This window comes from Diorhabda carinulata, chromosome 9 (assembly GCF_026250575.1).
Source record: "Diorhabda carinulata isolate Delta chromosome 9, icDioCari1.1, whole genome shotgun sequence".
Lineage (NCBI taxonomy): Eukaryota > Metazoa > Arthropoda > Insecta > Coleoptera > Chrysomelidae > Diorhabda > Diorhabda carinulata.
The window spans coordinates 16442500-16466781 of NC_079468.1; the positions used below are offsets into that span (position 1 = coordinate 16442500).

The 24282-nt window shown below is 32.4% G+C and overlaps 1 protein-coding gene across 4 annotated transcripts; it reads right to left on the reverse strand.

The window, feature by feature from the left end:
• Positions 1 to 357: 357 nt before the first annotated feature.
• On the reverse strand, positions 358 to 24227 carry LOC130898162 (cytosolic non-specific dipeptidase). Of its 4 annotated transcripts, none has more exons than XM_057807239.1 (6): positions 24145 to 24227; positions 20370 to 20787; positions 4348 to 4610; positions 2950 to 3370; positions 2625 to 2876; positions 358 to 458 (listed from the first exon to the last, which is right to left on the reverse strand). In XM_057807239.1, the coding sequence occupies exons 1-6, from the start codon at positions 24177 to 24179 to the stop codon at positions 414 to 416; spliced, it is 1434 nt and encodes a 477-aa protein (XP_057663222.1). In that variant the 5' UTR covers positions 24180 to 24227; the 3' UTR covers positions 358 to 413. The 4 variants fall into 4 exon arrangements, with proteins under 4 accessions (XP_057663222.1, XP_057663219.1, XP_057663221.1 ...); XM_057807236.1 differs by lacking the exon at positions 24145 to 24227 and adding an exon at positions 21526 to 22159; XM_057807238.1 differs by lacking the exons at positions 358 to 458; positions 2625 to 2876; positions 2950 to 3370; positions 4348 to 4610 and adding exons at positions 5697 to 5752; positions 7215 to 7466; positions 7744 to 8164; positions 12738 to 13000.
• Positions 24228 to 24282: the final 55 nt, after the last annotated feature.

Here is a 24282-nt window from a genome sequence, read left to right on the forward strand (position 1 = left end):
TAGCTTAATTGTTCGTAAACGTGGCTTAGAATCCAATGGTTAGTAGATCGAATCTCATTAGGAAGGTGAATTTTGAATTTTTAGTCTGTCATGTTATCTATCTTATACAAAGATTTTAATGAACGAAAAATTTTTGAACCATGTTTAAGTAAAATGGACCAAAAAGTGTTTGGCTAAAATCATGGTACAATTGTTCTTTAAAAATAATTCAAATAATAGACAGTGGTGATGAGAGGGTTGAGAAGTATAGTATAATCTATGTAAAGTTAAAATTCATTATATGGATACTAACCTAGTTGAAGATTAAATGAATGATTTAACTTTTAAGAAAGTTTCTTAGGAGAATGTTGAAAAAAATTTGATTAAAAATATGATTTATTACAACTCAGTATTAACAAAGTATTCATGAATCATCAAATTTGAGCCACTTCATACAGGTAAGCGCCAAGAAGCTTAGACTGAAACAAAAAAAAACTGTGAAAACCGTGCACATATTTAATTAAAAGTAATTAAATTTATTATAATAAAAGTGGTTAGTATGTATTACATATTTAAGGTGACAATAAACAAAAATTTATTTAAAATTATTTCCAGGTACTTGAGGAAATTTATTTGTGAAGTAATTTTTTAGCATATCCAAAAAATGTCGATTTATATTACATCTTGTGATGAAGCCGTTCAAATTTACTTATCTAACCATTAGTGATACATCCGATTATATAGCTAGTTTAGTTAATTTATTAGTCTAACCATTCATGGTACATCTGAGAAACTAGCCGGTCAATTTACTGATTTAATCATTAATCTTACAATGAACTAGCAGGCACATGGTTTAACCATTGGTCTTACTACCAATGATTATGCTGTCCAATTTACTAGTCTAACCATTAATATTACATCTCATAACTAAACTGGGAAGTTAATTTTAATTGGTCTATTGGTACATTTAGTGGTCTAGCTGGTGGTGTAAGATAAAATATGCACAATTCAACTGCTCAACTGATTGATAATTTTGAAAATATCCTAAAAAAATCTCCAAATTCCTCAAGTCCAGAAAATACTTATACAAACTTATTAGTAAGAATTTTAACCTTTTTTTGTAAAGTATTGCTTAATTGTGAAGTTTGAAAAAAAAAGATTCAAACTTATTTTGAGCCCATTTCATCTTATTTTAGTCATTTTATGTTGATTCTTGATATGGGAATTTTGCGATTACTTATAATACATCTAGCTGCTCAGTTTGATTTATGAATTACTGGCTAAAGTCATTATAAAGAGACTGGAAGCATTCTCCGAAATAGCCGTGGGATCAACAATTGATCAAATCTTTACTATTCGCTGCCTGTTGGAAAAGTGCTATGAGCACAATATTTCCGTAAACCAGCTCTTCATAGATTACGAATAAGTTTATGACAGTGTTGATTGATCTTATCTCTACAGCACCCTGCGTTTTTTGGCATTCCTCAGAAACTTATTCGCCTGGTGCGGATGACGTTAACTGAGACCTCACGAGAATTCCAAATAGGACGAGGTCTCAGGCAAGGAGATGCCCCCTCTTCAACCTAACATTGAAACGAGTCATCAGAAATATCGAAGTTAAAGAACAGTGCCGTACCTGGCCTACGCAAATGACATTGATCTACTCAATCGAAGATAGCGTGAACTGAAGGAAAGCTTTGAGCAAAAGGAAGAGGAATACTCATCATTAACGAATCCAAAACAAAATACATGGTTATTTCAAGGAGCAGAAGGACTCACTTTCGAAGTAGGCTTGAAAATGTCGTTTAAATACTTGGAATCACTAGTGACCGAAAATAAATGTCGACTCGAACATACTTCATTCTCCAAGGACTACTAAAGTCACGTTTACTGAATTGTAGAACGAAAAAGTGGATCCATTGCATAATTCTCCGCCCGCGAGAGTGGCTGCTCAACACGTGGAGGGAAAGATCTTATGCCGATTATATGGACCAGTGTGCGTACAGAGCGAGTGGCGCAGCCGTATAAACACCGAGCTCTACCGGTTCTATGAAGACCTCAGCCTGGTGCCATAAGGCCCAGACTCGGATGGCTAGGATACTTTGATTGTATGCCTGAAGACCGGGGGTTTCCAAAGAGTACCGGTAGAAGCCCGTGGGCCGGCGACCGCACAAACTATGGCTGGATGATGTTGAAGAGGATCTTCAGGAGCTAGGTGTGAGGGGGTGGAGACGCCGAGCGTTGGACGGTAATGCCAGTGGTAGTAGTAGTAGTAGAAGTAATATGTTTTATTACTTCAAATGCTGGAAAGTAATTATTATAAAACTTTTTCAACCGTCAACTGAATAACTCGAATTTTGTTTAACAACAAAATAATTAAATCATGAAAACTTAACACATTTTTGTAGTAAACGAAGGATTAGGATCAAAAGGTTCAATAAGAAGTTTTTAAACCAAAAGGTTAAAGATTTTGTACAAGCGGCCTTACAGTACACTTTTTAGGTCGATGCTGTTGCTCATATCAGAAGTGCCTAATCAAATTTCAGATTCGATTCCAATGGTGTGCTGTTTTATTGGAAAAGTACTGGCCAATTCTGATATAGTAATTGGGGTTAAATATTCTATTTAGTACATAATATACTCACCCCATTAATATAATTTCTTATATTAATTTTTTCATTTTGTGAATGGGCTCCATCGTCACTTGCACCTACTGGTAGTAATAGAACATTTTTTCCCGTAAGTTTTTGGAATGTCAATGTTATTGGAATTGAACCACCCTCGCGAGTGAGATCTGGGAAAACTTCATACACATGTTTAGTTGCTTTACAAGCTGCAGTGTAATGGGGATGAGTTGGATTTTCAGTCCACGGTTCACCACCACGTGCCATGTACACCTACAAATAAAAGTATACAAATCATTATTTGTCATATTTATTTGGATTTGCATTTATATTTAAAAAATGTTACCTTCATTTTATTAGGACTTCCTCTAGTGCTCCACAGTTTATTTATATAATCCACAACATATTTGTTTGTCTGCAAAGGTGTTTGGTTAGGTACTATCCTAAGGGAGAATTTTCCTATTACTTTCTGTGGGATAACAGTTTTTGAGCCAGCCTCACTGAAAGCTCCTTCTATTCCATGAAGTGACAAACAAGGATATCTCCAACGGTGCATCAATATTTTTTCTTTGTCATCGTTATGTATCAACTTTTCTGTACCTATTTCATTAAGATATTCATTCACGTCGAAATCTATATTTTTGTACATATTACTTTCTGATTCCGTTACAGGAGCTACTTCATCATATATACCTGGGACCAAAATTCTTCCGTCTCTATCTACGAGTTGATTCATGAGGTATATTAGATCGGTCATAGCTTCGTGTCTAAAAGAGGAAAATAATTAAATAAATGTTCAAATCACTATTATGTTATTAATCCAATACTTTCATGATTAAATATTTAGTATGAGTAATCAAGTTAAAGCAAAACAAAATTATTCGGTTCACAATGGACTTTTCTAGTTTCTATGTTTAATGCTTTAATTTGCTTCACGTTTCTATGGGATCAGTACTTCGGTACTCTGAAATTGATTCCAATCTACCATATTTTCCTCCTCTATTCCGCTCCCATAAACTTGACAGTGTTATTTCTTCAGCGGTTTTGTGCTCTCTTCCTCAGTCTTTTCCTATCTCTTGGTATCCAACTCTAGTTATTTATCTATAATTGTTTCTTCCTGTTGGAGTATAGCAACGATACGCACACTAAATATAATTGTGCCTGTGCGAAATAAAAATGCCAGGTAGACGGGAAACCAAGAGAGCCAAATTTTATTGCTCTTGCCCCTGAAGAGCCCCGAAGGATGACCCACCACGGTCAGTCCGCCACCAGCCCACGCGACAGCCAGTCGCATTCAGCAGTTCACATCCAGTTATCAGTGTTTATACAAAAGTGTTTTTTACAGTCCATTCATTTATAATTAAACGAAAGACTTTTTCAAGTGCATTTTATATACTGCGTTACGTGCATACTTTTATTCATGTATTATTGTGCTTCATTTATGTATTATTAATAAAGTCAATCTAATAATACTTATTGTTTATTAACATTTAACAACACTTCCTGCAAGTTTCCATTGCTTTGCTCTCTAATCTTCATCTCTACGGATACATGATGATCATCTATGTTAAATGAAATTTATGCAGAGTTCTGCTCATTTATATCAGAGTTTCTCTATCAATTTCTTTTATTTGTTGTAATAATATCGCGTTTATTGAACTGTTTCTGTAATACTTAAAAGATTTGTTATCGTTACTTTATGAATTGTTTTATAACTAAATCAACTCTAATAAAATAGACTCACACTGTTCCTCCGTAAACACCACTGTGCAAATCTTTAGAAGCACATTCAACTTGCAGATAAAAATAACAATTTCCTCGTAGTCCATATGTAATGCAAGGTTTTGTTTTTCCTAACCAATAATTATCTGATATGCAACAGTAGTCTATTCCAGCTAAGAAATGGTTTTGTTCAGATTCTAGTAATGCTGGTAAACCAACACTACCACTTTCTTCCATACCTTCGAATACAAATTTTAGATTCACAGGTATTTCTTCATTTATCGCCTAAAATTTGAGATATGAAAAAATTTATTAAAAAAAATCAGTCTATAACATAGTTATTCAAATTTAAATGTGGTGTGAAACGTGAAAGGTTATGAATTAATTTATTCTAAATGTTTTTACAATTTTAGAGTCAATAAGAATATATGTATAGTATTACTTCCAGACCTAATGTTTTAAAATAGAATAAGTGGATTTCATGAAATTTACTTTTTTGTAAATTTCAAAAGGAACATAAATGAACTTCAATGTTTTTGATTATCTAGAATATCAAATATTATAAGACTATGGTTGAACACGCTACTCTTTGAAACTACTGGTTCGAAAGGGATATACAGCGCATTATTGTTGTATAGAAAGTTAGTATCTGAGCTGCTAACGTTGTTGCATCCTCACTATTTTTATTTCTTTCCTCATATAGTGATAGTTCTAGTAATTCAAGAGTTGACTCCCAATCAGTAACGAAACTTTCTAAAGACATCAACACTTTTGTCATGACCATGTTGTCCTTTTTCTTCCCCCAAAGACTTCACCATATCCCTAATCTCTTCTAACCGCAACATTACCGTCCTTGAATTGTAGATTTAAAACATCAATAAATGGACACTAACTTTTATTTTCAACTTAGTCCACATTTCAGATGTTTGGCATGGTAGTACATGTTTAATGGAAAACTAGTTTAAGAGAGCAACTTTTTAGCACGAGTAATTTGATTATAGGAGCTATAGATAGGTAGTGTGTTCATATAAGTGTGCTGGATCATTGGATCGCTCTGTAGCTTAAAATTTTATATTGTACCTGTTAAATTATGATTGAGTAACTGTGGGTATAATATGCAGAAACTTACACACACATGACTCCCTGAGGTTTCTGTTTTTGAAATGACAACCTGTGTAGAAATGTATTAAATTTTTGTATTGTAGTAAAATATAGAAAGGAAATTAATTTGATAAATTACTAAAAAAAAAACAACATTTTTTATAAACGTTTTTTATTGAATTTTATGAACTACTTAACCCTTGATTAATATGCATATGCATTTAAAAACAAAATATAATGAAAGTAGAGAGTACAAGTATAAAATTATCCTTTATTTTCTTTTAAAGTTGAGAGACTTCGTACAAGTATGCACCAAGTAGTTTATGCTGAAAATAAAATATCAAATTAGATTCATAAGTTTCAAAATTGAGTTAGATTATATATTTTTTCATTCAAAGATCTATTAGAACTAATTATCATGTTAACCCTTTCGAGTACATTTGACGATGAGTGAGACTCATCCGAATTTGAGAAGCAGGCGTTGATTTCTGCGCTACCCCAGCCAGTTGGCGTTGATCGCAAACAATTTCCTGTCGTTTGCTTTTGACATCTCACAGTCGCAAATAAGGTTAATTTTATTCATAATTATTTCATCTCTGTTACGCTATTTAAGATGTCTGAATTAAAAAAATCATTTTATGACATCGAAAATGATAGTTCCAATGAAGTAGAATTGAAGCTATATGATAACAGCGATTACAGAGAATTAGAGAATGACAATGAATTGGAAAGTTATACTGACGACAGTCCGTCGAAAACGCACGCAGTCTTTATCGAGCAATAGTGAATCTTTTATCGAACAATTGCAAGAATAATGGATTTGGGAAAAAGAAGAAAATCTTGCTCATATAAAACAATTTCAAGAAATAGCTGGAATCAATGTTTTGTACCTGCGTAGATTAGGTGATAATCCTACACCATTGAAAATGCTTGACCAAGTTCTTACTGTTTTCTTTTTGAAAACGATAATAAAAGAACAAATAGATATGCCAATCAAATAATTGCGAAAGAAGGTTCTAATAAATGAAGCCTAAAGGGCCTCTAGTAACTTGGGATGAAATGAAATGATCAAACTAAATTGAGTTCATATTGGTCTAAAGAAACTATTGTCAATACTCCAATTTTTGCAGACATTATGCCACGGGATAAGTTTTTTGATATCAAAAGATTCCTTCACTTTATATACAATACAATACAAATGACAATCTTTTTACTTCAGAGAGTGCAGTGTCACTAAATGATTCTCTTATGAAGTTGAAAGGACGTTTGTCGGCACAGATAAAATACTGCAAAATGATATACTGGTGTCTGAGAGAGTTATCCTAGAAGTGGTACAACTAATTTTGAAAAAAAGCTGTATGTGTATTCGTATTCACAATTATATTTAAAATTACTGGGAAAAGATACAAATGTAGTTGGAACTTTGCGAAAGAACAGGAAACACATACCAAAAGAGCTTGCTTCTCTCAAACTAAAAAAGGAGAGGCCAAAATGTTATCATACCACGGTTTATTAACACTAATATGGAAAGATACAAAGGATGCATACATGTAGTTAAGTTAAGCTTATACAATCAAGAAAGAGACTGAGTTACGGTATAGAAAGTTTAAATAAAAAAACACAGAGAAAAAAATGACAAGGAATAGTACAAAAAATGTCGCAAGAAAAGTTATGAAAGAAGAGACACAAAATGTAAATTTAAAACAATACAATAAAACAAAGCGAGCGAGTTTTTTCATTTTTACATTGTTTTTAAATAGAAAATTTCAGAATCAAATGAGGGCTTACTCCATTAATATAGTTCTTAATATCAATTTTTTCGTTTTGGGAATGTGCACCATCGTCACCCGCTCCTACGGGTAACAATAGAATATTTTTTCCTATAACTTCTTGAAATGTTATAGTTATTGGGATAGATCCCCCTTCACGTGTGAAATCTGGTTCGATATTGTACACATAATTAGTAGCAGCACTGGCAGCAGCATAGTGAGGATGAGTGGGATCTTCGGTCCAAGTTTTACCACCATCTTGCATATAAATCTACAAGTGAAATATTGATATTAATGCCATTTTCGTCTTACCTTTGATATATCGCATCTCCGCTCAAAAAGTGTCGTAACTCAAAAAACCTTTTTTTTTCCCTTTTTGGATAATAACTCAAGAACTGATGAAGTTAGTATAGTGGCAACTATTTACATGACCATAATTTGAGATAAGATTTTCAAGTTTTCTAGCACCAATAGTACTATAAGAGTTATGACACTATTTGAGCGGAAGTTAATCATTTTGATAAAAAAAAATGTTTACTGCACTTTACCTTCATTTTGTTTGGGCTGTTTCTAGTGTTCCATAGTTTATTGATATAATCAACAACATATTTTTCAACTTGTTGCGGTGTTTGATTAGGAACAATTCTTATAGAAAATTTTCCAATTACTTTTCTCGGTATGACTGTTTTTGAGCCAGCTTCGCTAAATGCACCTTCGATTCCATGAAGTGACAAACAAGGATATCTCCAACGGTGCATCAAAATTTTTTCTTTCACTTCATTATGCAATAATCTATCGGTTCCAACATCGCTGCGATATTCGTTCACGTCGAATTCAATTTTTTTGTATATCTCATCTTCAGTTGAACTCACAGGTGCTACTTCATTATACAAACCTGTAATTAAAATTTTTCCATCTTTATCTACTAATTGGTCCATAAGATATATTAGATCTGTCATGGCTTCATGTCTGAAAATTACAGTCAATTTTTAGTATACACAGCCTAGCTTTAGTTATATTGCAAATTACTTCTATTATATGTATATACTACAAAATCTAAAATACTGATTTCTTGCAATAATAGTAACTTGATGTACAGGATATATTAAAATGAGCTAAGGCAACATCTACATCAGAATCTACTGGCAAATTTTTTTCTAAATTTTGTATAGGGGGTTGTCCAAGAGATATTTCCACTTAACTTCGACTTCCGGTAATACCCGCTTACCATTAAAGACGAGTCAATAACAAACTTTACAAAAAAATTATAAGAGAATCGTGTAACTCACTTTTTGTAGAAATTTGGAAAACTTCGAGTAGTTTAAAGATATTGTTACGAATGCGACTTCGCCTTGAATCCGGTCCTGCTTAGATGTATTGGAATTCTAAAATTTGGCGGAAGCGCGGCGCCATAGATGTATGGAGGAAATACTCGGAATCCGTTTGATGTTTGTTTTATATAAATTTTTATTATAGCAGGCGGTTTATTTACATTGTTTCTTTTGAAAAATTTGAAGGTATATTTATTTATTTATTTTGTTTCTTTATTTTTCTAGAACTTTTGTGAATTCTTTTTGGATATATATAAAGAATTTGGGTAGCGCAGTTTATAATAAATAGTCGTAATGAACAGACCGAAATAGGAAGTAATCGAAAAATTTAAATAAATTATTATAAATTAGTTAAGGGATAGTGATAAGTCAATTATATGAATTAGTCAACTGTAGAGTAAGGTATGTAAATAAATAAAGAGTGTAAGAGACACCCCACGAACAGAAATCGTATAAATAAATAATAAAAACATTACATTATATGAATAGTGAAAAGAGGTTCTTTGGAAGAATCGAGTAGAAAAAAACGCTTACTGTGCATTTCTATGGTGAAAATTTTAATGGTATACTTATTTGAGATATAAAAACTATTTTCCTTTCAGTTTAGACTTCTTCAACTATGGTATCAAGACGATGAAATCGATGAAAATATTGCACCTGTGAATATCTTTAAAGACAATAATTCTGAGCATCGTTGGATAGCAAACAATGAACTCTATCGATGGTCTCCCTATTCGCCAAAACCACTCCATTACACTTTTTGTTTGGGGTTGTATAAGAACGTTTTTTGAATTAACATTAACAAAGGAAGAAAATTGCTATGGGAGAGTTAGGAACGTATTTAGGACTCTTTTGGGTCAAGGGTGTGTTTAGGACATCGAAATGGGCATGCTTGACATACTCTTTCAATAACCATGAATTATTAAATATTTATTTAGATATCCGCATTCTTCCAAAAATAAGAAATCACTCAATAAGTCGTGTGACCAACTAAAAAAAAACAGATTTTTTGCCAAACATCGATTTTATTCATCAATGTAACATCCTTCAAGAGCAATACAATTATTCCAACCCTTCTCTAATTTCTCGATGCCGTGCTTGTAGAGGCTTTAGTTTCAACATTTGCTTCTCATTTGAGCTGAATTTCTTACCGAGAAGCATTTTTTTGAGAGCAGCAAATAGCCAGTACTCACCGGGGACCAGATCTGGACTATACGGTAGATGAGGAAGTAATTCGAAGTGTTATTCGTTCAATATAACTATCGTTGCCGTCGACTTGTGAATCGGTGCATTGTCTTGGTGAAACAGTGGTTTTTTTCTTCGACATATGAGGCTGTTTTCCTTGATTTTTGCATCAAACGATCCAACATATTTTTGTAGTATTCGCTATTGATTATCTCCCTTTTTTGGAGATAGTCCATGAACATTGTCCCATGTGCATTCCAAAAAACACAAGCCATTACCATCCCAGTTAACTGTTGTTCTTTTAGACGCTTCGGACGTGGTTCACCGGCTGCAATCCACTCAGATGATCGTTTTGATTCCGGAGTGAAGTGAGAATCCATGTTTAATGCATTGTCATATATTGAGGCAAAAATGTTATTTATTACGTATAAACATGGCCAAACACCGCTCTGAATCATCAACACGTTCTTGTTTTTGATCGACTGTGAGTAAACGCGACACCCACTTTGTCATGGTCAAATGTTGATACATAATTGTAAACACACTACCCTCTGATATCTCTACGGCCTCTGTTATCTCACCACACAATTACAATTTACTATTAGATATAACCAATTTGTGGACTTTTTTGATGTTTTATGGTGTATTCACCTCAATTGGACGACCATTAAGTTTACCATCATTGGTGTTTGAACGACCACGTTCAAATTCAGAAAACCAATAACAAATGGTTCTTTGTTGAGCTTGTACAGTATTTTTTTTCTCGTCAAGAAGCAGTGATAAATTAAGACACAAAATTGTTTTGAAAAAAACAAAAGTAGCTTCACATGAATGGCTGCCATTTTTTTGTGACTAATCGCAACGTCATGAAATTTTGCATATAATTTTGAAAGTTGGTACTTCATAAACGTCCCATGGATTTGACTATGGCAGCGCCATCTGTGTGTCAGTCACACGACTTATTGAGTGAGGTTATATCGACTGATACTTCAGTTATTTCAAATAAACAAACGGAAATTTTAGTTCCGATTTAGATATATGGTTGCAAGCATAAACTGCCTCTATTTTGTAGCGTAGAATCCATTAATGGCGTTCATGAAACATGGGTTTGCCGTTTGACAAAATTGAGTTACACAATTTTCAAATCTATTTGTGAGAACCTCGTATCTATCTACTTAAGTTAGAACCTAATGGAAAACTTTTTTTATTAGTGGTTTTATGAAAAAAAGTTCTGCATGGTCCAAAAGTTAAAATGCAACCATCAATTTTTTAAAGCAGTATAGGAGGTTTGTGAAAAAATTTGAATTTTGTGCAAGAGTAAAGAATTTTTATTTTTCACAATTCAAAAAAATGTTATAAAGTAAAGTTGTTTTGAATTAAAAGTTATATTCAATTACAGCTATTTATTGTGAGAATTCAGGTTTTGTAATTATTTACTAATCATTCCGTATTAATTATTCTGGCTGGAGACAATTTATCTCTTTTACCTTTTAAAAATTTGATAACCTCTCTATTTATTACTGTTTATGAACAACCCTTAAATTTACATACGTAATCAATGCATAATAATTATTTATTGTAGACATTGAAAAATCCATACAAACAATATTTATTAAAGAGAAACAAAAATAATTAAATTTTAATTCAATGTTCTACAGCTTCGACATATTCACCTTCTCGTTGTAAACATTTAATTGTTCTTTTCTCAAACTCTTGTATTACACCATCAAATGGTCCTCAATGATAAACTTACTGCTTTAAGTAATCCCATAAAAAAGTCAAGGGGAGTCAAATTAGCAGACCTAGGAGGCCAAAAAATATCTGAATACCTGCGAATCACCTTTCCATTAAATATATTTTCAATGAGTACTCTAACGTTTAATGTACTATGGATGGAAGCACCGTCTTGTTGGAACCAAATTGGCATACGTTCTTGTAACGGAATGTCTTGCAAAAAATCACTTACTTGATTTTCCAATAATTGTAAGTATTGTGCGGCATTTGAGGAATGTCAAAAAAAGGTCCAATTAATTTATTTACATAACATTCGTTTGTTTTAAAAGAATATTGGTTATAGGTTTGGATAACTGTTAGACCACCGGCGATAATTTTGTGACGAGACGGTTCCGTTTGAAGAAAATGTTGCCTAATCGGAAAATATTATAGTTCTTGTAAAAATCGGGTCTTGATCAAACTTTCCTAGGATCAGAGCGCAGAATTAAAAACGAATATCGTAATCCCTTGGTAGTAACGTGTGTCCAAATTGCGGTTTGTATGCATGATATTAATTACCTTTTAAAATATTTGCCACTGAATTTTTACTTACTGAAATAGTTTGGATTACGGAGGTCCTTTTTCTTAATGACATTTTTGGGTTTTCTACGACAGAACAAATTCAGTGTCTTCATTCGCAACCCCTTTTTGGCATTTATTAAATTAATTTTCTATACTTCCACTAGATTTGAATTTATTTAAAATTTTTGTAACTGTTGAATGCCTAATGTTTCTATGCGGATATCTATTATTAAAAATATTTGCGGCTTCCCTATGTGTTTTGTAATTGTCTCCAACAATTAACACACTATTTAATAAATTTTAAAGTAAAATTAAATTTTATCATGGCAGAATAATTAATAAGGAAAGATTAGTAAATAATCACAAATTCTGAATTTTCATAATAAATGGCTGTATTTACATATTTGATTATAACTTTTAATTCAAATCTTCTTTCTTTTCTTCATAACATTTTTCTGAATTGTGAAAAATAAATCAAGAATAACTTTTTTCATAAAACCACTAATAAAAAAGTTACCGTATGGTTCCAACTTAAGTAGACTGTATATAGAGTCAGAAACAGGCTGTGGCCAAAGCCAAAAATATAAATAAAAATCCTTATATGAGAGAATCAATCAATAAAGCCTAAGTAGATGAAATCCTTTGGTCTTTAATCAAATTATAGTAAACTAGTCGGGAACAATTGTACATCCATCCATTCATACAATTTAATTATTTTCAGACATACTTACACAGTACCCCCATAAACTCCGCTATGCAAATCTTTCGAAGAACATTGCACTTCGAGGTTAAAGTAACAAATTCCTCTAAGTCCATAAGTAATGCAAGGTTTAGTGGTTCCCAGCCAATAATTGTCAGAAATGCATACATAATCTGTACCAACTAAAAACTTGTTCTTTTCGGATGCCAATAATTCCTCTAATCCTACACTGCCACTTTCTTCCATTCCTTCAAACACAAATTTGAGGTTCACCGGTACTTCTTCGCCAATAGCCTAAAAAGTAATACAAAGTCGACCATAACAATTATGGAAATAATAGTTGGTGGCTGCATAGCTTTTCTATGATAATTATTAATTTTTATACTGCCTTATAGTACTTGTTCAGAAGCACTGGTAATACATAAAAGTTATAAATATTCGTATGTTTAAATTTAATGCAATCATAACTGAGAAAATTAATTTGTAAGATGTAAAATTTTGATAACGTCTATCAGAAAACTTAACGTAGAACGGAGATAATAATGTCTCATATAATTTAGATTGTATTCTTCAATGTACAATTAAATTAAATGTTCAACATGACCACCATTCACTTCTTGACAATTACCGAGGCGATTTAGGAATTCTCGTACAACATTTTCTATGACCTCGGGGGTTATTTTGTTAATTTCTTCGGTTATCCCAACTTTTAAATCAGCAATAGCCTGGTCTATTAGAATATACTTTAGATTTTTAATAACCCCCATAAGAAGTTATCGAGATTAGTCAAATCGGGGGATCTAGCCGGCCATTCGATCGTTCCACGTCTTACAATACACTTATTGGGAAAAACCTTGTTTAAATAATTTCGAACTGTACGTGCAAAATGCGGTGGAACTCCGAGGCATTAAGAAGTTAATCAAAAGGGTTTAGGATATTAAGTGTGAGCCTCATACATTAAGTAAGGATTTTCTCTGCCCCAATATCTAAAGTTCTGTTTGTTAACCGTTCTGTCATTCCGTCCATCATCAATTCACAGAATTATTGTCTTCTATCAGGATGATCTTCATTTAACTCCTGAACCATCACGTTTCGCAGTCTACAGTTAGCAAAATTGAAAAAGTTTCGTGAAACTGGACTTGTAAAAAATATTGAAAAACAAAGTATAAATGTTCAATTTACTAGATATACTTCTAGAGATTGAGGAAAGTCCGCATAAACAATCGACAGCTTACAGCTGACAATGATGGAAGTAAATCATCTATTTTGAGAGTTTTGCATAAAGAAAAACCACCATTACAAAGTTCATTTGGTTCAGGAGTTAAATGAAGATAGAAAGATAATAGACAGAATGAATACCGATTTGCAGTACATACAAAATAGTTTTTTCTGATGAAAGGACGTTTCATTTAGCAAACAGAACTGCAGATATTGGAGTAAAAAAAATTTTCATAGGATGTCTGAGGCTCACACTCAATATCCTAAAAAAATGAACGTTTGGCTAGTATCATTCATAATCATAACAATAAAATTATTGGCACTTATTTTTTGAAGGCACAGTTAATTGTGAGGTTTATCTAGACTTTTTTATCAACTTTTTAGTACCTTCCAAAGAATTTTTCCTGATGTTAATGATCCAAATGGAATAGATCGATCTATTAACTACCAACAAGAGCTCCACCGTATTTTGCACGTACAGTTAGAAATTATTTAAACGAGGTTTCCCCCAATAGGTGGTTTGGAAAACGTGGAACGATCGAACGGTCGGCTAGATCTTCCGATTTGACTCCTCTCGATTACTTCTTATAGGTTTATTTAAAATCTAAAGTATATTTTAATAGACCAGATAATATTGATGATTTTAAAGTTGGGATAATGGAAAAAAATAACAAAATAACTCCTGAGGTCATACAAAATGTGCGAGAATTCCAAAATCGCTTTATTATTGTCAAGAAGTGAATAGTGGTCATTTTGAACAAAACATTATCAAAATTCCACATCTTAAAAATTAATTTTCTCAGTTATGATTGCACCAAATTTAAAACTTTATATTACTGAACAGAGGACTAAAATCTTTTTCCAAAAAGGTGCACACCTTTCTTATTCAAAGTTTTCAATGGAGAACCGGAGGGGGATAATATTTTCCATAATAACGCTAAAATTGAATTTATTCCATACATATGAAGCGCATTGTATAAATTACATTTGCCAGATTCGAAGTGGATCATTAGTTTGTATTCTAAACACGCCTTCAAAATACAAAAAACTAAAAATATGTTTTGCCATCATATAATTTAGAGTACTATTAGAGATATTAAAACTTTGTTAAAAGAAGTAATTGGTTAACAGATTGTAAACAATATTAGTATCATCAATTGCATTTAGGGGGTCATCCAGGGGCGGATTTACCGATTTGCCGCCTCTACTTTTTTCTCAAATTTGATGCTTTTGTTTGAGAACTGAGGTTTTGTATAAAATTTTGATCATTTTCACAGCAAAAATGGTTAAACGACTTTATTTTAGGCATATTTTACAAAGCATTTAAGTATAATACTATTGTTTTTTTAATTTTGCTAATTTAAATAAACGAAATTTTTTGGGAAAAGTTGCCGCCCTAGAATAGGCTGTATTCTAGGGCGGCAACTTTTCCCTTAGCCTGTTGGTAAATCCACCGCTGGGGTCATTTCATGTGATGGGCTCAAAAAATCGATTTTTTTCATAAATTTCTTTCTTAACATGAAGGGATTATTAAAAATTATTAAAAAGTCGTTTTAAAGATACAGCAGTTGGAAGAAGGAGTACTATTGTTTACTTGATACCTGGTACCCTTTTATACAAATATACATTTAGACAAGTTTCTACAGGCTTGAAATGGAATTTCTATGATTATCAAAAATTTTACCGAAGTTATTTTAGTCTTGGTTTAACTTCGAAAATCGCAACAACTGTAAATTATTTCTTTTCGTAATGAGCAGACGGAAAGGAAGTACGAATAGAAATATTCATCCTGGTCGTAGTAAAAAAAGAAAGTTTAATGGAAACCGTTTTACCACCCAAAATGAAACGGCATTTACATCAGCTTCGGCGAAAAAACTTGAACATGAAGGTTCCCATCGATTCGAATTTTGCGAATTACATTTTGTTTCTGTATTCGCTGCAATTTCTGAAATGGTAATATCCGAAACTTGTAAAATTGATGTGTCTATTTCGCAATCAAGTTTCCGAGACTCAGGTTTTAAAATTATTTTATCGTGTGAGTGTGAAAAACAGACAGTTATAAACTCGTGACCATTGAACATTGATCTGGCCACATCTTCACTGTGTGAAACTTTATTAAAATTCGCTGTCACGCAAGAAAAACCTACGAATGAAGAAGGAGAAAAACCACAGGATGAATTGATTGTAGAGCCGGTACTTGGAATAATGGAGCTTGTAGTTTGGAAAGTAGAACGGGAAAGTTTTAGTTATGGGCAGACTCGTGCCCGTTGATAGAGAATTCATTTGAAGTTTATCGCCGGTTTATATTTGTGATTATTAGAAGTTGGTCGCGAAGAAAAAAATCTTTTCTGCAGCTTCATGGACACATGTTCGGGTATTGAAAATTCAACTTATACTGTTGATAAAAATTCATCTGGCCACATCTTCACTGTGTGAAATTTTTTTAACTTTGCTGTCACGCAAAAAAAAAACTACAAATGAAGAAGCAGGAAAACCACAGGATGAATTGATTGTGGAGCAGGTACTTGGAATAAAAGAGGCTTCTCATCTCTATTTGGAGCTTCTAATTTGATTGGAAAGTACACCGGGAAAGTGTTAGATGTCATGGTTATGGGTAGTTTTTGTGGTGCATGTAATAAGTGGAAAAGTGAAAAAAACGGATCCTTTGGAGTACGAAATGTAGTATGAAACGCATGTAGATGAATGCACCATAAACCATTCCGGTTAAATGGAAATAAGTGCCATCACACAACTGTTTTTTAGATCTATGGAAAAATATGGCGTAAAGTATCTTAACTTGTATGGAGATACTGTAGTAACAAAAAAAGAATATGTAGCCCACGTAGAAAATAAAATGGGAACACTACTTCGAACTGTTAAAAAGGAATCGGTGGAAAGAGATCAGATAAACTTGCTTAAAAGTTATTCAAGAAATGACAAAATTCTACGGATTAACTATTCGACGTCATTCAGATTCGCCTGAAGATATGAAAAAGTAAGTTTGGGCAACGTATTATCACAAATGTTCTTCAGATTAAAACATTCAATTTTGTCCAGAAGGCGAAGACAGTTGGTGTAAATGGCGTAAATAAAAAGCTAAGAATGAGCTCGATTTCATCATGATAAACCACCCATAATATCAGAAGTACAAGTAGCTATCAAACCTGTTTTCGAAGATTTATCAAAAGACGAATTATTAATTCGTTGTTTAGGAGCAGAGACACAAAACAATAACGAATCTTTGAATTCGTTGATTTGGACTTTTGCTTTTAAGCATCTCCATTCTGGCCCCAGGATAGTTGAAATAGCTAATTATTCATCAGTTATCATCTTTAATGAAGGCTTTGAAGGTGTTTTAAAAGTAATGTCAGTTATGGGATGCCCCATTGGTCACGAAGTCCACATTTATGTTGAGAAGTCTCACGTTCTAAGTGATGTTGTTAATCAAACTAGGATTGACTCAAGAGCTGAAAAATCTGTTTTGAAAGAAAAGAGTTTCAAGAGTAAGAGGAAAGAATAGACTAGGTATCGTCGAATCAGGGTGAGTTGAGATTTTCATAGTTTTAAACGGACTTGAAACTTTAAACACGTTACTCTTAAAACTCAAACTTCCCTCCATCGAATCAAATCAAAAACGGCTTGACGCAATGACTTGAAATTTGTAGAGTACAACAGCACATTTTTTTCAAATGTCTAGCAAAAGTCCAATTTTTGGAATATTTATTTGATAATAGTCCATTACAGGCATTTAGGCTTACAGATTAAAACGCCGGTAATATTTTTTGGTTCAGATAAGCCAATCGGCCGAAATCGTGGAGGTAGGGCGAGCCCATTTTTTCGAGGCGGGGGTGTTTAGAACGCTCATGTTCTACACCAGCGGTTCCCGAATTATTTTGGCCCTTTTGTTTCACCCTTTTTGGGCTAAACCCTAGGTCAAATTAGAAGTAAATTAACCATTCTAACGCTTTTGGACTTGGTGTTCGCATCTAGTAAGTATAGTTTGACTTTAAAAGAAGAACTTTAAGATTTAAATAAATAAATATTTTTTATTTAGTTATAACAAAAATATATTTAGTTAATTTAATGCGATGAATGAAATATTTTCATAGTTTTCCTTAAAATACCATTGAAGTCAGGTTTTATGTCTGACAATTGGATACGGAGGTCTGGTACAGCCTTCAGCCTTTTCCTGAACTTGTTTTTCGTGTAGGCGAAAGCTGAAAACCCAGCCTCGCATCTATAAGTTGACAAAAATGGAATTAACGCCATGATAGCCTTTGCATCGATGCCCAGGTATTCGTTTTTCAGGCCGAACCAAAATTGGCTCGGGTTCGTGGTTTCTTTAGATTCGAGAAGTTGTTTGAGTGTGGATGAATTTTTAATGTCAATTAGAAGGCAATTTTCTCTTTAAATGAAGACATTTTTCTTCCCTGCAGAGAGCTGCTCACTGTGCTTAGTTTATCAAAAATATCGGCCAAATAGCCAATCTCATTGACCACGGCTCGTCGCGCAACATTTCAAGATGGCTAGCCACCTTGAGTTCATCACGCAATTCGTACAATCTGGTTTTAAAGTCCTTTTTCTGGAAACCCATCTCACATCCGTGGGTAGAAGGAGTGATTGGTGCTTACTTTCCATGTCTTCACAAGTCTTTCTGACTAGCCTTACTGCAGTGGACGCATTTTCACAAAATTGACGATTTATACGGCTTGATCGACGACTTGTTTTAAATCAGATGGCATTCTATTCTGCTAGTATAATTTGGCGCAACAGTTTTGATTCTTGACACTGTTCCTTAAACTTTTCCAATCATGGCTGCAGCTCCATTGCTGAATACATCAATACATTTCCTCCAATCGATATTGTATTCTTTCATGTATTCATCAATGATTTCAAAAATTTCTTCTCCAGTCGTATTGGTCTCCAATGATGCGCAGAGAAACAAATCTTCTTCGATACATTCACAAAATGGATATCTAACAAAAAAGAGGGGTTAGTCCAGCAACATCCGTACTTCCGTCCAGTTGCATTGCAAAAGTATTGCTCCCTTTCAATCTACCAATCAGTTCATTTTCGATGTGATTTGAAATCTTATGAATACGGTCAGATACGATGTTGTTCCAGCTGCGACTTTCCACAAAACACCCTTCGGGAACCACTGCTCTACACAATATGTTTAGCTTAAAATTTATATTTATACTGTCGATATATTTGTTAATAAATGATAATAAACTTGAAGCTGTATCTATTTACTGGTCGTGGAAAAAAATTCCTAAAAAACATGCCGTCACATGGGATGACCCCCTTTACACAATCAATTGTACACACAACAAAAAAATGTTATTTATCTTCATAATTATAAGTACTTAGCTGTATGTACTAGTCAATTAATCCATCTCTTTTATATAAGAGGAAAAATATTTATAACTTACTCCATTAGTCGATTCCAGTTAGTATATTCAAGGAAAAATATTTGTAACTTAACAAACCTAAAAGAGCAGAGTCAAAGTTTTTTGTAAATATAATTATACTTACCTTAAATTTTAGCCCAATTTTTAAATAAATACACATCACTAACCTCAATTATTATAATTTCTCAATGTTTCAATAAAGCTTCTTAAATTTAATTCATATGAGACTCTACGCATAATAAAATTTGTCAAACTCAATAAGAGGTTTTCACATGAAATTTATCTTCTTAAAGTTTTCAGAAACTGTTTGATCACATGATAACGTTGATTAAAAAGTGAATATACAACTCGCAACAGTCAGAGGGATATGAAAATATACCAATCATACCAGTAGTCAATGTTATAAAATCTACAAGTGAATCAAAACCAGTAGTTTTAAAGGTCCACCTTATATGGTCAATTTAAGAATATTCCAAAGTTAAACAGTGTCATACAAAATAGAAAGATTAACAAAATTAAAATCTTGGTTGGAGTCAACAAATAACTCACTCTCTTCATTTTAATAATATGGTAGGTACACCAACAGTTCAAAGTAAAAATATCAAAGCAACCAAATATTTTTTATTCATCTCAAAGGGATACCTATCTAGATATTTTGTTAGCTGAAACTACTAAACTCATTAAAACAATTTAACTTGATATTTAGTTCTATCCATCCATCCTACTTTTGGCATAGTAATCTAAAAGATGTTTATCCATATTTAAAGCGAATATAATACATTATATAAACTATTTTACCATTTTATTCATATATGGGAACTGTTATCCTTGTGTAATTAATCATTATACTACAAAATTATTATCAGTTATCTGGCAAATGTTAATATATATGTGGAAAAATAGAAATTATGTGAATTGTGTTATTCAGAAGTGATAACTTGGTGTCTCAGTTTGTAGACATTTATGTAACACTTTAAGAACTAACGGTGATTATTCAAACTAGATTGATGATCTTTAAACAATATTTGAATTACCTGATATGCTTCAACTGCATGGAGCCAACATAGAACTGGCCCTTTATCATCAGAAGCACCTCTCCCATACAATCTACCATTCTTTTCTGTTAATTCAAATGGTTCAGTATCCCAGCCATCACTTTTATGTGCTGGTTGCACATCTAAGTGCCCATAAACTAGGACAGTCTTCTTCTTGGGATCATTACCCAAGGATCCAAGAAGAACTGGTGGTAGAGGTAAAGTTGTGCCATCAGGCAATGTTTGCATACCTATATCACGCAGTTCAGCTGATGCTCCTAAATTAATTAATTTTTTAGCTGCCCATTCAAGCTGCTTCTTTATTTCTCCCCGTTTGTGAGGCCATGCTGATACTGACTGGATAGCAACAGCTTGTCTTAAATTTTCTATGTACTCATCTCTATGCTCTTCAATATATCTAAAAAAAATATGTGAAATATCAAATTAGTTTACATATAATTATTTATCTGTTGGAAATTCCAATAACCTTGTATTTAATCACAATTCAAGTGATTTTTATAATGACAACTCAAGTATTTCTGAAAAATGCATTATGTACAATAATAACATTTACAATATAAATTCATAACAGATTAGACTTTAATCAAAAGATAATTTAACATTAGTAGAACATATTAAATACTTTGCCCTGCGCCTATTTAGAAAATAATGGAATAAAACAAAAGCATATACTAGTTATTAGATTATTAATCAAAACTACCAGTACAAAATAAAAACTACTAATTTATAAAATCGTCATTAAACCTATGTCGACTTATGGTGTTGAGCTCTGGAATCATGCTGAAATGAATTCATTAAAAATTCTCCATACAATAATAAATTGCCCGGTTCAAAATAAAATACATTAATAATTTCATCAGTGCCAAGAATGAACAGAAAAACAGTTGAAACAATTTGATTGAGTAGCTGTTTGCTATTTACATGCATTGTAATAGAAGCTATGAAGAGTTGTTTTATTATTTGGAAGTTGAAAAAGTATATATCTTGGGATTAACCAAACTTTCCGACGACATTTTTCATATTCGTTCACATACATATTGAAGTAATTCAAATAAATTTGTGAGGAATTATTATGCAAAGCTCTATATTTAATATTATGGAAAAAATATTGATGAAAAATGTGTTGTTAACTCACTTAAATAATTTCGTTAATGGTTGAGGAAGATCCATTTTTTCATACATAAAATTAAATACTAGTTTTTTATCTGCCCAATCACTGTCGTTTTAGTAGCTTAAACTATCGAATTTAATTTTTAACTAAAATAAACTATTAAACACAAATAAATTGTGAAATGCAGATTATTATTTGAGGGCGTGTGCTTATATAAACTTACGAATATTATATCTGTCAGATTAATTTAAAAATTGAACGCAAATACAATAGTACACAAATGAAGAGTGATAAAACTATTATCATTATAACAAGCACTGATAGTCTAAGCACAATCAGCTGAATGGTGCATATTCACGGCTAAGGCATATACAGTGCGTTCCACTAGTCACTCACGACTATGCTCATGACTACGGTCTTTTCCATTCGACTTAGCCCCAAGCGTTACAATCATAAACCTAAATTGAATGGATTATGAACCATTTTAAACGATGAAGTAAATAATATCAAATGAGGAGACAGAAAAAAGAGAGCAAAAGGTTAAATAGCACTGGTCAAATTGCAGAAAGAAATAATGAAATTTTCACGGTTGCCATATTTGTTGTTTTGAGGTTTGATAATTCCGCTAACACTCTCACCGTATACCGATCATAGAGATATTACAGATAGAGTAGGCATGCTATAGGCGCCCATACAAGTGGGAGCGTCTGGCCGATAGAAAGAGAAAGAGAGAATAATTTATGTATTGCTGTCTCTGTCTAATGGCGCATGCGCTTTGATTAGATTTCGTGTCAGAACATGAATTGAAACAGAATAAGATCTTTCATGCAATACTGTTGATAAACGAAATCTAGTGCAATGAAAACAATTGTATATTTCCCAAGTAATATTCAATAAAAATAGGTTGAGCTAATGTACAAATCATTAGGCTAAGCTCCTCAACCCACAACTTTTTGAAGTATTTCACAGTTTGTAAATCCATGAATGGATGGTGGCCGAGGTGTCAAGATCTCAGCCTTTAGATTTTGCTTTTCTCGGTTCGATTCCCGCAAATGCCAATTTTTTTTAATGTTTTTTTTTGCTAATATATTTATAGGAATATTGTTTTGAGAGAATTTTTTGGTATTCTTTTATATTTTATTTGTGGAATTAATTTTGCAAGGCTAATTAATTATTATAACTGAAAATTTATTCCTATTGTATCAATCAAAATTTTTTATTGCATTCCATTAAGTCAACATTATTTATCAGTTGTGCACGTAATAATTTGAAGAATAAATTCAGTTTATCAGTACTTAAACAAAATAGAATATTCTGAAGGACCAAAACTCAATTACAATTAACTAAAACACTATATTTAACAATTCTTTAATAATAAATTAGTACAACTACATAAAAAGACAGTACGTATACTAATATTACTTCCGGCTTTTCAATAAAATCTTTTTAATTGGGTACGATAGATTCGATTATATTATATTTCAAATCGTAAGTCATGCACATCAGCTATTTTTTGCTACTCAATAAAATGTAATATACGCAAGTTTTCAAAAAACTTGTGTTTACTTAAAACTGTAAGTTCCTTCATAAAATATTTGTCAGCAATAAATAACAGACGACTAGCCATTTTTTACGCTCATTGTAAATTATTTCGTACAGTATTTTAATAATGAGATTTACAAGAGTCGATTTGTTTTATCTATATCGAGATCCATAACAAATATCTGATCTTTAAATTTTATGAAACCATACGGCGAAGATTATTTTAATACAGTCTTCGACTCATCACGCTCAATGACTAGAATATTTATCATATATTTATAGTGACAGTCACTTCAGTCAGTTTTTTTACAGATACGTTATTGTAAATACATACTAGAAACCGTGCATATGCTATTATTAGTATCACAGTAGTTGCAGAATCACAATCATATCATCACGAAAACTACTATACTATACGTACGCACTTTACCGTTGCCGGTGAATCAGAGACACGCATGCGCAGTACGCAACAAAAGAAAGAGATAGAAATACATAAATGATTCTCTTTCTCTTTTCATTCGCGAGACGCTCTCACTTGTAGGCATGCCTACTCTATTGGTAATATCTCTATGATACCGATCCACCTCTTGGCATGAGTCGTGGTGAAGTTAGCTATGACTATAGATGAACCACATCTTGGTCATGACCAGTATGACCTGTATATCTTTTATCTATGATCATAACGATCGTAGTCGCTCGGTGGAACCGCCAAAAGAGTATTTTAGGCGTTAAAAAACTTAAATTTATTATGAACTTGAAATGTTTAAAGTTAAAATTTATATCTTTCAAGGAGTAAAAACAAAAAAACAAACCTGTTTATAGCCAATAATTTCAATATTATATTATAGTGTCAGCAAGATGAATGTTCAGCTGATTTTGATATAAATGTTCGGTATTATTTACATATAAGACGAATTTGTATAATAGATATTCACTATTCAATTGTATCCTGGTTTGAATTTTGTTCAAATATGTATTTTATATATCATTACTCAATTAATGAAAATATCTCTCTAATCTAAATATGAATTATTCTTAGTCTTATCGCACACACGTTACTTTTATCAAACAAAATATGGGTAAAAAGATGAATACACTCACTCAAATAATTTCTGAAGTGGTCTTGGAAGTACCATTTTTGCTGTAATTTTTAAGTGCGTGTTTTGTAACAGAATTGTAATCTGGTTACTGAAGCACTTGTTTCACTGGTTTTATATAAATTTTTTTAAATCAATTATC